The 15,051-nt window shown below is 43.3% G+C and overlaps 1 protein-coding gene across 2 annotated transcripts in view; it reads left to right on the top strand.

Moving 5' to 3' along the window:
• The first annotated feature begins 504 nt into the window (after positions 1 to 504).
• Znf318 (zinc finger protein 318) overlaps positions 505 to 15,051 on the top strand; it is a 35,361-nt gene continuing 20,814 nt past the window's right edge. For both annotated transcript variants that reach the window (XM_051204536.1, XM_051204535.1), the window contains exons 1-3: positions 505 to 1,047; positions 3,269 to 3,420; positions 13,241 to 13,880. In XM_051204536.1, the coding sequence (XP_051060493.1) occupies positions 559 to 1,047; positions 3,269 to 3,420; positions 13,241 to 13,880 (1,281 nt within the window). In that variant the 5' untranslated portion in view covers positions 505 to 558. The remainder of the gene's footprint in view (positions 1,048 to 3,268; positions 3,421 to 13,240; positions 13,881 to 15,051) is intronic.

Raw genomic sequence — 15,051 nt, 5'->3', positions numbered from 1 at the left:
ACTGCCGTTATTTCCTGTAACCTAGACGGGCGGCCGCGGGCAGGAGAGGCACCGACGGGCCGCAGCAGCCCGACCACGCTCTGAGGCCTGGGGCCCGGCCCGGGGCCGCCCGCGTGCCCCGCCCACCCGCGTGCCCCGCCCACCCGCGTGCCCCGCCCACCCGCCAGGCCTCTCGGCGTCACGTGGCCGCCGGGGGAGGGGAAGTGGGCGGCCCGCCGGCCGCCATCTTGCGAGCCGGGAGGCGGGGCCGAGGGCGCCGAGGGCGCGCGTCCGCGGCGCTCGTGCGGCTTCCGCGCTCCTCCCCGCTTTCCCGGGCTGGCGCGGCCGCTCTCCGCGTCCGGCCGGGCAGCCTGGGAGGCGGGGGGTGTGTCGGCGCGTGCCCGTGCCCTCCAACCGCTGGCCTGCGGGGCGCGCTCTGGGGGCCTCGGGGGCGGGCGGGGCGGGGCGGCGGGCGCGGGGCTGCTTCCTCCGCGAGGGCGGCGCGCTGCGGTCTCGGCGGCGGCGGCGGCGGCGGCGGCGGCGCGCTAGGGGCCCGTGCCCGCGGCGCTCCCGGCAGCCATGTACCGCAGCGGCTCCCGCTCCTCTGTGTCTTCGCACCGGCCGAAAGACGGCGGCGTGAGCGGCTCGCGGCCCGGCCGCCCAGGGGCCGCCTCCTCAGGCCCGGCGCGCCGCCCGTCCTCGCCGCCGCCCTCGGGCTCGTCGTCGCTGCGGCTCCCCGCTCGCCGGCACCGCTCGCCCTCGGGCCACCGCGGCCGCCGGGCCTCGCCGTCCCCGCCTCGGGGTCGTCGCGGCTCCCCGTCCCCGCCCCGCGGCCGCCGGGCCTCGCCGTCTCCGCCCCGCGGCCGCCGGGCCTCGCCGTCCCCGCCTCGGGGTCGTCGCGGCTCCCCGTCCCCGCCGCGCGCCCGTCGCGGCTCCCCGTCGCCACCGCGGAGCCGGCGACTCTACCCGCCGGGCCTGGCTGGCTTCCGAGGCAGCATTCGAGGCGAGTCCCGCGCCGACTTCGCTCGGGACGGCCGCGGAGACCATCCAGGCGACGGCGGCAGTCGGGTAATCCCACCCTTCGCCTGGGTCGCCCCTCGATCCCAAGCCCTGGGGCCTCCTCGTCCCTGTCCGATCCGAATGTCCAAGTCCACCCCGCGCCCTGACAGCCCCGGGCGCCTCGCTTACACGATACGGACTCGGGACCCTCTCGGTCACAGGGTCGGAACTGAACCCTCGCTCTCTTGGGATGAGGCTTTCGCTCTCTCTAGGTGGGGAAGTTAATCGAAGCGAGGGGAATTTCATCCATACTTATTGGCGCCTTGAGGTTTCCCTGGGTTTTAGTGAGATCCATTCCCCTTAAGGCCCGAGTTTAGAATGCCTGGTGGCAAGTTAGGAATGCTTGAACCAAAGCAGGCTGGATGCTTTAGCTGTCATGGGTTCTCAGTTGGAGCTGTCGCTCCGAAGCAAGGTTTGCAAAATCAGTTATTGTGATTGCTGCCCACCAGCCAGCGATGTTGACAGTAGCTACAAGCATTCTTTCAGCGCTCAAAGCCCTTTGAGGTAAAGCTCACAGCCCCTTGCACAGCTGAGGAATCAGCTCAGAAAGGTTTCAGTACCCAGACCAGGGCGACACAGCTACAAGTGACGAGGCTGTGGTTCAGTTCACAGGTTTGGTTCTCATAGCCCGCGAACTGAAGTGTTAAAACACGCAGCTAGAAGAACAGCGGGAGATTAATTCATGGTGGAGGTCAGAAATGGAGGGCTTGCAAAAGTATGAAACTGACTTGGATCCTCAGCATCCCGGTTAAAAAAAGACAGCGTGGATGTGATATGTTGACTTGTCAGGTAGCACTACAATTCTAGCAGAGTCTGCACATGGCCTGGTGTTTTGGAGTTTTTTGGTTTTGTTTTTAGTTTCTCTTGAATAGCACTATATGTAACATGTATCCTAGGACTCTGGTCATAGATAAACTGATTTGTCACTACAGAGGAATCAAAATAGAATACTGTATTACCGCCTCCCTCCTCTTCTGGATGTTGTATTTGCTCCAGTTCTCTGTCCTGTAGGAAGTGGATATCTCTTTTTTCTTCCTATCTCACGTGAACATTTACCTCATATAACCTGTTAGGTGTACCTTCAGGGTAGCCTATCACCTTCCAGCACTCCGATGACCCTGTTACTTCTTCCCTTGGATTGCTACATTTGCCTTATTTATAATTTAGCTTTACTACTCCGATTTTTTTTCTGTAAAGTTCAATAGTCAAAACTGATTTTTAAAAATATTTTTTAATTGTATTCACGTGTACCTGTGTATGGGTATGTACATAGGAGTGCAGATGCTGATGGAACTTTGGATCCCTTGGAGTTAGTAGTTAGCTGCCTGATGTGGGTGTTGGTGAACCAAACAATGGTTCTTTGCAAGAACAATGTGCACTCTGAACTGGAGACCCCAAACTGATTCCAAGCCTTCTCTTTATACATTTTGTAAGTGTATATTGAGCATCGTGGTCTTGGTGGTGGTCTGAGGTATGTTAAATGTGAAATTAACCAGTGAGTTACAACTTTTGATGGGATTCAAGGGGAAGGAATCCTGAGAAGTAAGCTTTGAGTTAAGACCTTAGAGTAGTCCAAGCACCTGGAGGAAGACTATAGTTGGGTCACGGGACTTTTAATACTTAAAACCTTCCTATGGCTCTTAGCACATGAAGAGTCAAATCCACATTTCCTAATTAGTTTTGTTTTTCTTCTGTCTGTCACATTGGTGCAGCTGTACTGTTACCCAGAGCATGCCAATTTACTCCTGAGAAGTTATTTCACTTGACCTGAAACATCTGTTTTCTTTGAAAGACCTGTAAGCTTCCCGTTTAGTGAAGTTAAATGACAACATCTCAGAATGCTGCCTTTAGCCATCCTATCTGGGGTGATCCCTCTTTTCCCTTAGCCTTTTGCAATTCATCTTTCAGTGATTGTGTCACTTATTGTCGCTACCTGGGGAAGTACTTAAAATTGGTTTTGGCTTTCCTCCTTTAGCTAGATATGTGTAGGGCTTGAGGGCAGGCATTTGGTTGACTTGGCTACTCCCATCTTCTGCAAGAATAAGAGGTCATATTTTAGGAGCAGTGGAGAATATAAGCTTTTATCTCTAAGTATAGTTCTAAAATCCTTTCTTATTGTGGAATGGTTCCTTACCTTGAGAGACAACAGTTAATAAGTAGGGGTGTAGAGGTGTCTTCATGTTGACTACCATATGGTTATTCTTTTTTTTTTTTCCCTTGACTTTTGTAGAGACATTCTCCTGGTCTATGTTCTGATTCTTCTTTGGAGCAGAGTTTAAGAATCACTGTTGGCAATGACCACTTCTGTGTTAACACACCAGAACGGCGTCGACTTAGTGACCGATTGGGATCACCAGTTGATAATCTGGAGGATATGGGCAGGTAGGCTTCAAGTATGGCAGGGTGCACCATAGTAGCTCTGGGATGCAGGAATGTGTTTAAAGTATGGTGCCAGCACAAGGTTATCTTCTTTGTCTGTGTCCAGTAGAAGATAGAACACTGAAAAAGGCTGAGTAGGAAGAGTGTGTTAACAGAGACTCTGATTCTGAATGAAATGTGTGCCAGGAAAAGAGCATGGTGGTATGACTAGAAAGAGAATGTTGAGGGGCATAATCAAATACTGGATTAAAATAAAATCTAAGAAGAGTCCTTTATACAATGAAGGTTTTAAACAAAATGGGAAGTCTTTTTTTTTTTTTTTTTTTTTTTTTTTGTTTGTTTGCTTCCTTTCCTTTTTTTTTTTCAATACAGGGTTTCTCTGTCTTGAAACTCACTTTGTAGAGGAGGCTGGCCTCTGCCTGCCTCTGCCTCTTTAGTGCTAGAATTAAAGACATGCACAACCATGCCTAGCATTTATTTTCTTATTGATGGAAAATTTATTTATTTGAGATAGAGTTTCACTATGTAGCCCTGGATGGCTTTGAACTCATAGAAATTGGCCTGCCTCTGCCTCCTAGTGCTAGACTTAAAGGCTTGTGGTACTATGCTTGGCTTTTTCGGGGGCATGGAGCAGTCTATGTACTCCTGGCTGGTCTGGAAGTCATAGAAATCTTCTCTCTGCTTCTTGAGTGCTGAGATTACAAGCATAAGGCCAACATCCTGCTTGAAAATTATTTTTTTAATGATTCTTTTTTTTAGCTTGTCCAGGCTAGAATATACATTCTGGAAGCATTTAATAAACTAGTAGATAATGTATGTATGTATATTAAGTATATGAAGCAGTAATAGAAAGTTAGAGATCTTTAAAAATGTTGTAAGTGTGGTTATTGCTTAAAATTGTTGAGTACTGCCAGGCAGTGTTGGTGCACACTTTTAATCCCAGCACTTGGGAGGTAAAGGCAGGAGGATCTCCGTGAGCTCGAGACCAGCCTGATCTACAAGGAGAGTTGCAGGACAGGCAGGGCTACACAGAGAAACCCTGTCTCTAAAACAAATAAATTGTTGAGTGCTAAGGAAGAACAAATGAACTACCCAGTGTTGAATATAGACCTTAATTACTAAAAGCTATGTATGGGAATTAAATAATTTTATTACCTCACAAAAGTAAAAAGGAGTATAGGACAGCATTTTCTCCATCTTAGGGCATCTCTGTTATAGTCTCTAGCACATTGGGGTTTTCATAAATGATTTATTAGTGATTAATCAAGGAAATATTGTTTGTTACAGGTAATGTTGAGTATTGTATAGAGTATAGGCAGGCAGATGAAGACAGCTGGTCGGGAAGTCTGAGGACAGTGTTACTACTGGACAGTGTTACTACTGGACAGTGTTACTACTGGTGCTAGTTACTTCAAGGTTCCAAAGGCTATGGATGCAATGAGGCAAGGCAAGGCAGTCTTATGTAACATTGAGACTTCTGAAGATAGGTATGTGACTAGATCGCTAATTGAGTCAACACTTCTTGCCCTTCAGTCTGCTTCTATTGTGGGAGGTGATTGAGTAGGTGGACTAGAGTGGTGGTGGTACAGGGTGTGACTTCTCTTCCTTCCTTGTTGGGTTTTAAGTAAACTTCAACATTTCCTTTTGTGGACTTAAACTGATATTTCCTCTTTGTTATGCACTTATGCTCCCGATAACCAACTACCTTTTTATGTTAAAAAATTTTAATTTTGTTCATAAACTGCAATATTTCCAGAATCATGTGTTTTAAAAAAAATCTGCTTTACAGAAGATGAGAATAAGGGTCTAAATGGGAGCTCTGTGTGTGTGTGTGTGGGGGTGTAATTTCTTTCTTTCTGTTTTTCTTTTCCTTTTTTGGGACAGGAGCTCTCAGTGTAGCCCTGGCTGTCCTTGAATTCACTATGTAGACCAGGCTGGCCTCGAACTCAGATCTGACTGCCTCTGCCTCCCTAGTACTAGGATTAAGGTGTGTACTGCCAGCACTCAGCTTTGTGTTTTTTATATTTTACTACCCGTACATTTGTGATTACTTTTTAAAGTTATTTTTATTTTATGTGCATTGGTATTTTGCTGTGGGTGTTGGGTTCCCTAGAACTGGAGTTGCAGACAGTTGTGAGCTGCCATATGGGTGCTGGAATGGAACCTGGGTCCTCTGGAAGAGCAATCAGTGCTCTTAACCACAGAGTCATCTCTCCAGCCTGTGATTACTTTTATATGGATAATTGCCATCCAGTAAAATAAGGTTGTAGAGTCGTTAGCATATTCAGTGTGTTTCCTGATGGTGGGCCTGATCTTCAGCTAATTAAATAGACCATTTCCAGGGCTGAGAGATAGCTCAGTGATTAAGAACACTTGCTGTTCTTGTAGAGGACCTGAGTTCAGTTTCTAAAACCTATGTCCAGCAACACACAACTAACTGCAAACCTGTAACTCCAGTTCCAGGGATCCAGTGCCTACTTCCGGCTTCCATGGGCACCTGTACTCAGGTAGACATAGCCAAACACAGACACAGAAACACACACACACACACACACACACACACACACACACACACACACACACACACTTTTTTTTCCATGATACTTTTTTTGGTCTTTAAGACAGGGCTTCTTGAACTCACAGAGACCCACCTGCCTCTGCCTCCCGAGTGCTGGGATTAAAGGTGTGCATCACTATCTGCATCCCCCCCCCCCTTTTTTTTTTTTTTTGGCTAGACAATTATTTTTTTGTAATTTTTCATTAATTTATTTTTTTTACATTCTAACTCCAGATCCTCCTCCCTCCTCTTCTATTACTCCCTCCCCTCACCCCCCAGTTTGTTCCTCGGAGAGGATAAGTCCTCTCCTAGGAAGTCTACTAGGTCTGTCCCATCATCTTGTTGAGGCAGCACCAAGGCCCCTCTCCACCCCCACACCCCTGTGTCTAGGCTAGCAAGGCATCTCTCCATATAGAATGGGCTCCACTAAGTCAGCTTGTGCATTAGTGTTAGCTCTTGGACCCACTGCCAGTGGCTCATCTAGTGTGTCAATCACACCACTGTCACCTATATTAAGGGAGTCTAGTTTGGTCTTACACAGGTTCCCCAGTTGTCAGACCTGAGTCAGTGATCTCTCACTAGCTGGGGTCAGCTGATTCCCCATCATGGTCTTGACTCCTTTGTTCATATTATCGCTCCTCCCTCACTTCAGTTGTACTCCAGGAGCTTGGTCCATTGGTTAGTTGTGGATTTCTGCATTTGCTTCCATTTGTTTGTGGAAGAGGGTTCAAGCTTTTTTGGGGTTGTGAATTGTAGGCTGGGTAGCTTTTGCTTTATATCTGGTATCCACTTATGAGTGAGTACATACTATATTTGTCTTTCTGGTTTTGGGTTACCTCTGTCAGGATGTTATTTTTGCTAGTTCTGCCCATTTGCCTGAGAATTTTAGGATATCATTATTACCACTGAGTAATACTCCATTGTGTAAATATACCACATTTTCTTTATTCATTCTTCAGTTGAGGGTCATCTAGGTTGTTTCCAAGATCTGACTATTACAAATAATGTTGTTATGAACATAGTTAAGCAAATGTCCTTGTGATGTGAGTCTGCCTCCTTCAGGTATATGCCCAACAGTGGTATTGCAGGGTCTTGAGGTAGGTTGATCCTTAATTTTTTGAGAAATCGCCACATTGATTTTCACAGCAACTATACAAGTTTGCACTCCCACCAGCAATGGAGGAGTGTTCTTCTTTGTCCACAGCCTCTCCAGCATAAAACTGTCATCAGTGTTTTTGATTCTGGTGGTATAAGATGGTATCTCAGAATGGTTTTGATTTGCATTTCCTTAAGTGTCTTTCTGCCATTTGAGATTGTTCTGTTGAGAATTCTGTTTAGATCTGTACCCCATTTTTTAATTGGATAATTTGGTAGTTTGATGTGTAGTTTCTTGAGTTCTTTGTGTATTTTGGATATTGTCAGATGTAGGGTTGGTGAAGATCTTTCCCATTCTGTAGGGAGCCATTTTGTCTTGTTGACCATGTTCTTTGCTTTACAGAAGCTTCTCAGTTTCAGGGGGTCCCATTTATTAATTGTTGCTATCAGAGTCTGTGCTACTGGTATTCTATTTAGGAAGTGGTCTCCTGTGCCTATGTGTTCAAATGTATTTCCCACTTTCTCTTCGGTGAGGTTCAGTGTGGATGGATTTATATTAAGCTCTTTGATCTTTTGGATTTGAGTTTTGTGCATGGTGATAGATATGGATCTATTTGCATTCTTCTACATGTTGACAGCCAGTTATATCAGCACCATTTTTGATTATGTTTCCTTTTTTCCATTTTACATATTTTAACTTCTTTGTAAAAAATGTTCATAGGTGTGTGGATTAATATTGGGGTCTTTGATTTGATTCAATTGGTCCTCATGTCTGTTTTTATGCCACTACCAGGCCGTTATCATTACTATAGCTCTATAGTAGAGCTTGAATTCAGGGATGGTGATGCCCTCAGATGATCCTTCATTGTACAGGATTGTTTTGGTATCCTGGGTTTTTTTTGTTTTTCCATATGAAGCTAAGTATTGTTCTTTCAAGGTTTGTGAAGAATTGTTCTGGGATTTACACACTTACTTTTTAAAATAAAATCTTTAGGCCATTTCCATGTTAATTTCTTTTTCCTTGAGAATACTGCCCCCAATATTTTTCCCTTTTATTGAATCTGTCAAATCTTGTTATTAGAATTTTGGGTAACAGCTAAGTGTCTTTGCTTTGGTGAAACACCATGGTCAAAAGCAAGTTGGGGAGGAGAGGGTTTCTTTGGCTTACACTTCCACATCATAGTTCATCACTGAAGGACATCAGGGTAGGAACTCAAGCAAGGCAGGAACATGAAGACAGGAGGCCATGGAGGGGTGCTGCTTATGGCTTGCTCAGCTTGCTCAGCCTAAGGTGGTGGTCAGTCATTAATCACTAATTAAGAAAATGCTCTACAGGCTTCCCTACAGCCAAGTCTTATGGAGGCATTTACTTAATTGAGATTCCTTCCTCTCAGATGATTATAGCTTGTGTCAAGTTGACAGAAAACTAACCAGGATACCAAGTTATCAAGATTATAGTCTTATCTTAGCAGTCCTATACTATAACTTAATTCTAAAAAGGGAGTATGAACAATGAGCAAGTTGAGTGAAAAATTCTAAGACACTTGAACAATAAGATACATATTCACAGAGTTGTATATCCACCAGTACAATAAATTTTATAACATTTTTATTATGTCTGGAGAAATCTTGATATCCTTTACTCCCCTTACCCTTACCTTAGTTCCAGGCAATCTTTGATTTCTTTCTTTTTTAAAAAAATTTTTTGAGACAGACTTTCTTTATATATAGCCCTAGCTATACTGGAACTCTCTACAGACTGAGCTGGCCTTGAACTCACAGAGATCCATTTGCATCTGCCTTCCAAGTGCTGGGATTAAAGGTGTGTGCCCCCCCCCCCACCCCCACTGCCCAGCTGTACTTCCTACTTTTATGAACTTGCCTATTCATACACTGTATGATTCTTTGCAACTAGCTTTCACATATTTTAAGGGTCATCTGTATTTATAGTGTCTTTTTATCACCTATAATATTTCATCATGGGAATATCAAATACTTTTTTTTTCATTATTAGTAAATGAATGAATACCATTGGGTTACCTTTTTTTAGCTTTATAAATAATTGTACAATGACTGTTGTTATGCAAGCTTCTTTAGGTATTTATATATCTATAGACCAATGTTTCTCAGCCTTCCTAATGCAGTGACCCTTTATGTGATGCCTATACATAAAATTATTTATTTGTTTGTTTGTTTGTTTTGTTTTTTGAGCTAGGGTTTCTCTGTGTTGCTTTGGAGCCTGTCCTGGAACTAGCTCTGGAGACCAGGCTGGCCTCAAACTCACAGAGATGCCTGCCTCTGCCTTCCGAGTACTGGGATTAAAGGCATACGTCACCAACGCCCGGCCATAAAATTATTTTTGTTCTATTTCATAACTGTGATTTTGCTGTTATGAATTATAATGTAAATATCTGATATGCAGGATATCTGATATTGGACCCCTGTGTAAGGGTTGTTTAACCCCAGTTGGGTTAAACCACTGCTATAGACAGATATTTTATTGTTCATTTACTTTTGTGGTATCAGGGACTAACCTCAAGTCCTGTGTATGCTAGGCAAATATCCTGTCATTGAGCCATCCTCTAGCCTTATATTTTTAATTTATATTTAATTTGTTTAATGGACATTTTAAAACACATGCATACATACATACATACATAATCAGTTGCATGACTAGTGCCCAGTTTGGATGTCCTAGAACTTGTTGTGAGCTGCTATTTAGGTGTTGGGACTAAATCCAGGTCCTCTGGAAAAATATCAAGTACTCTTAACCACTGAGCTATCTTGTTAGCTTCAGGGCTGTCTCTTATGACAGCCAGTTTTCTTTTAACCTCTGGGAGTCCTGAAGAAAGAGGATTGAATTTCTAATAAGCAGCCTGACTCTGGACTATGTTTACACAATCGCCTCTGGTTTTGTTTTCTTCTTCTAACTGTTCTTGTGCCTCCTTGTGCCCCCCCCCCCTTTTGCTGGCAATTTCAAGTCTACCCTGAGGTTTTCTGAGAGCCACCTTATTTTAGCTTCTTGATACTTACTGTCATATTAGCTCTTGTGTTGGTGTTTCATTTGGTGATGACTTGTCCTAGTTGTAGTGAGGGAAGGGAGATAGGTGGCCTTTCTACCATACATACAGTGTAGGAGGCTTCCTCCTACACTAATACGAGACTTGTTGGTACACAGTGAGGGGTTTGATGATAGTGAGTCAACTCATGAACATTCATTCCTCCTTGAAAATAGGTGTTGTAGTTGATGGACAGAGCAAAATTTTTATTTCAGTGGTGTTCGATTTCAGAGGTCATTCTTAGTTTATTACAGCCTATTTCATAATACAGTAAGACCTCAAAATTATCCAGATTTTTTTTTTTTAAGGTCATTTCTTTAGGCCTGTAGAGATGATTCATTTGTTAAGAGCACTGGCTGCTCTTCTAGAGAACCCTGATTTGATTTCCAGCACTCACACGAACCCTCATAAACATCTGTAAATTCAGTTCCGAGGGATCTGATTCCCTTTCCTGGCCTCCAGTGGTAACCATCCATGCGTTTGGTACACAGACATATGTGAAGACAAAACAATGTACACATAAAAATTTTAAATATTTTAAAAGGTCATTTTTAGAACTATGAAAGTTATTAAAAACAGTAACATAGGGCTAACTGGAGAGATGGCATGGTGGTTAAGAACATAGATTGATCTTTTAGAGGACCTAAGTTTGGTTTCCAGCTCCCAACTGCCTATAAGCTCCAGAGGATCCAACACCCTCTTCTGGCCTCCTGGAGTAATTGAACACACAAGCTCACAACAATAAAGAAATTAAATATCTTTTAAATTAAAAAAATACAGATACTAATAATTACTTTCCTCTGGTGATAATTCATTCTGTGTTTTTTCTTTTTTCTTTTTCTTTTTTTTTTTTGGCGGGGGGTGGGGGGGGTGGGGGGGGGAAGGGAGCAGTTCCATTTTAAAGCTCAGGCTCCCTGGAACTCTTTCTAGCCCAGTCTGGTCTCAAAACTCCTTAGTCCTAAGATTACTGGTTTCATTATTATTATTATTTTTATTCATTGTTATTGTTGTTTATGTTATTATTATTTTCATTTATTATTATTATTTATTTAGATGAAATTAGATTTCTAAAATTCTAGAGGATCTACTGGCATAGAGGATGTCCCAGCCAGCGAGATGGCTCAGCATGTAAAAGCACTTGCCACTAAGTCTGAAGACCTGAATTGATATCTAGGACACATACAGCAGAAGGAGAAAACCAAGTCCCACAAGTTCTCCTGTGAGCTCTATAAATGTGCTACAGAACACATGTGCCCACATACATATGGATATGTACACATAAAACGTTTTTTAAATGCAGTTTTGAAAAATCCTGTAAGCTCTTTATTTCTACCTGTGATTTAAATCAAAACCCTTGTCCTTTGGGTCATAGAAGCTCTGTAGCCATAGTGCCCCAAAAAAGCTAGATTTATTATCTGCCTCTGAGTTAGAAGGAAAACCATCTCATACTGAATTTTTACCTTTATGCCACAAAGATCTGAGACTTTTGTATTTCTGAAAAATAAAAATACATAGTGAGCCAAAACATTTATTTATAGGTCCTATGGTAGGAGACTACTTGTGGCTATCCAGACAAGGCAGGAAAGAGCGTGACTAAACAATTTTAGGGTACTTAGTTATCTTTGTAATCAACTTTTGCCCCAAAAGAAATATGTCAGACTTGAGTATATAGATGTGGAGTTGGACTGGTAGGTACAACTTGCATGAGGTGGGAGGTCTAGAACTTCCCTAATTGTTCTGCCAGCATCTTTCTTAGGCAACTCCTAAGTGCTTTGCTTTGTGAAGTCTCTGTGGACTCGAGATGCATCTGTTAGATGTTGAGGCCCAGGATCTATTCCTTGCACAGATTAAGAAACAACCCCAAACCATAGGACAAAGCTTGGGAGCCATTGTTCTTGAATGTTGTTTTTCAAACTTTAAAGCACCTGGAAATCTCATTAAAATTCAAACTCTAGTCCAATGGGCCTGGGATAGAGCCTAAGAATCTGTATTTCCTTTTTGTTTGTTTTTCTATTTTGTTTTTGAGATAAGGTTTTATAAAGCTAGTCTGTCCTTAAAGTTGCTGTAGCCCAGGTTGACTCTTTTGAACTCAGTATCCTTCCTGAAATTACAGATATGTACAGTCATGTCTGCTTAGAATCATTATTTTTTAATGAATTCTCAGTTAGTGCTAGGGATGCTGGTCCTGATAAGGAGCTTAAATTTTAGCTAGTCAAGTTTTGTTGTTATTATTGTTTTTAAGATTTATTTACTTTATAAGACTAGGTGTTTTTCCTGCATATATGTCTGCACTGTGCATGCATGGTGCCTGATGAAGAGGCCTAAAGAGGGCATTGGATTCCCTGGAATTAGAGTAATAGGTAGGTGGTTGTGAAACCATCATATGGTGCTGGAATTAAACCCAGGTCCTCTAGAAGAGAGAGTATGCAGTGCCCTTAATGATGGGTCATCTCTCCAGTCTCTGTTGTGTTTTTTGTTTCTCCAAGAAAGTGTTTCAGTGTGTAACCCTGGAACTCAGAGCTGTCTGCCTCCTTGGTGCTGGGATTAAAGGCCATATCTGGTCTAGCTAGTCCAGTTGTATCAATTAGGACTCTAATTTTTTTAAGATTTATTTTATTTTTCAATTATGTGTATATATGCATTTCTGTGTATGTACATGTGAATGCAGGTGCCCTTATAATCCAGAAGAGGGTGTCTAATCCCCTGAAATCGGAGTAAGTCATTGAAAAATGGGTACTGGGAGCTAAACTTGGGTCCTTTACAATAGTGTGCAGTCTTAACTGCTGAATCATTTCTCTAGGTCTCTAGCCTCTTTGTGATGTTTTGTATCTCCTGAGCACCTCATCCTCAGGCTAATTAAAAAAAAAAATAATTAGCTTAAGAGTTCTGTTGATATATTAGTAACAGCACCTCTTGATTAGAAAACTAAAGCTTCTGGTAACCCTGGGAAAGGGAAAGGAAATGTTCCATGTATAATCTGTCTTTAGATTTCATGATTATTTACTTTTGCTTTAAGAATTCTTTTTGTTTCCTTCCTAAATAATATTATCTTAGCATGGTCTGGCCTTTCTCTAAGTCCAGTGTATTCATTGATGCTTGTGTCTTTTCTCAGGGATGATCTGACTAATGATTCTGTCTTCACTCGAAGCTCCAAGTGCTCTCGGGGTCTTGAACGATACATTTCTCGGGAGGAGGGGCCACTTAGTCCTTTCTTGGGACAACTTGATGAGGACTACCGAGCAAGAGAAACTTTTCCGCATAGAACTGAGTATAGTTCCCATGTCAGTTGTCATGATGAATTGTTGAGGGGAGCAGAACGGAATAGAGAGAAACTCAAAAGCTCTTCTTACTCCATACGATCTGAGGAAAGAAGCCGGGAGACCAAAAGACCCCGTTATGATGACACAGAAAAGGTACATAGCGTAGGAGGGGATCACTCAAGTTTTACATCTGGGACTCGCAACTATAGACAGCGAAGAAGAAGCCCAAGCCCAAGATTTCTAGATCCCGAGTTTCGAGAACTGGACCTTGCTAGGCGTAAGCGAGAGGAAGAGGAGGAACAAAACAGGAGCTTGAGTCAGGAGCTTGTGGGAGTTGATGATCAAAGTAGCTGTTCCATCCCTGGGTTGTCAAATGTCCTAACAACGTCAGAGCCAGGATATTCTTTGCATCGGCCTGAGGAAGTTCCTATGATGCCCAAGAAGTCCATTCTGAAGAAGCGAACTGAAGTGGACGTGAAGCCTTCCTTGCAGGTCCGTGTTGTATTTCTCTTGATAGTCCCTCTGATATCTTAAATCCTGATACTTGCCTGGGACTGAATGTGTAACATGTGCTGTGCTGACATCCTATGCCTAACTGTGAGTGACCCCTTGTAGAATTCTCCAGAACTGGAGGCTTTTAATGCATCAACAAGGGCTTCTGTTGTTACATTACTTTTTAAGATTTGGGAGAGTATTTTTCCCCCTTAAATTGAATAGCTCTGTAAGAATCTTTGAATGTAGATTCTTGGAAATGAAGCTTAACGGCAAAAGAAGCTAATCCTGATTTCTTCATCTTTTTAGAAGACAGTGTATGAGTTGTAGGACATTAGACTAGACGTCAAGTGGTTCTGATTTAGGAACCATCAGCTTCCTGTGTAAATTTTAGATGAATCACAACTTTTCCTTCCCTTGGCATTGTTTTTCTTCCTATAAAAAGATGGTCAGGCAAGACTACTAGTGTGCCTAGAGGCTTCTGAGCCAGTACTGACGTTCTTAGAGAAACATGGGGAGGTTGATCAGTTAGAGTTTCAGAGTTTCCTGACTCCACAGCAGGAGTGTTTTTCTGTTGTGAGATGGTTCACACCTACCATCGCAGCAGCTGAGAAGCCAGTACAAGAGGGTTCCAAGTTTAAGTCTGTTAGGGAACATCGATAGTTAAGGCCAGCCTGAACTACATAGTTAGAGCCCCCAGCAACATGGCTGGGGGCAAGCCTGATGACTGAATTTCATTCCCAGGTCCTAATTCCTGAAAATCCACATATATACAGTGCTCATATATTCACACCCCACACACACACAACACACTATACTCACGTGTGCCTATATATTCACACCCACACCCACATACACACACAGTACACTGTGCTCATGTGTATGCATGTCTTAACACACCTCCCCTTTCCCCCCACCACACAACACACTGTGCTCATGTATATGTTGACACACCTACCTCTCTTCTCTTCCCCTCCCACACACACTGTGCTCTTGTGTGCCCATATATTTACATACCTCCCAACAATAACAATAATAAACACAGCTCTTAAAACAAAAAAGAAAAACAAGGTATGGAAAATGTCTAAAAATCCTTTTGAATTCAAATTCCTTGATAAAGAATAGAACACATGGGTAAAGGTCACAACCACTTGGTCATGGCCACTAGTCT

The sequence above is a fragment of the Phodopus roborovskii genome, unplaced genomic scaffold (assembly GCF_943737965.1).
Source record: "Phodopus roborovskii unplaced genomic scaffold, PHOROB, whole genome shotgun sequence".
NCBI lineage: Eukaryota > Metazoa > Chordata > Mammalia > Rodentia > Cricetidae > Phodopus > Phodopus roborovskii.
Note: the sequence above shows the minus strand (reverse complement) of the source record. Positions and strands in the feature narration are given on the sequence as shown.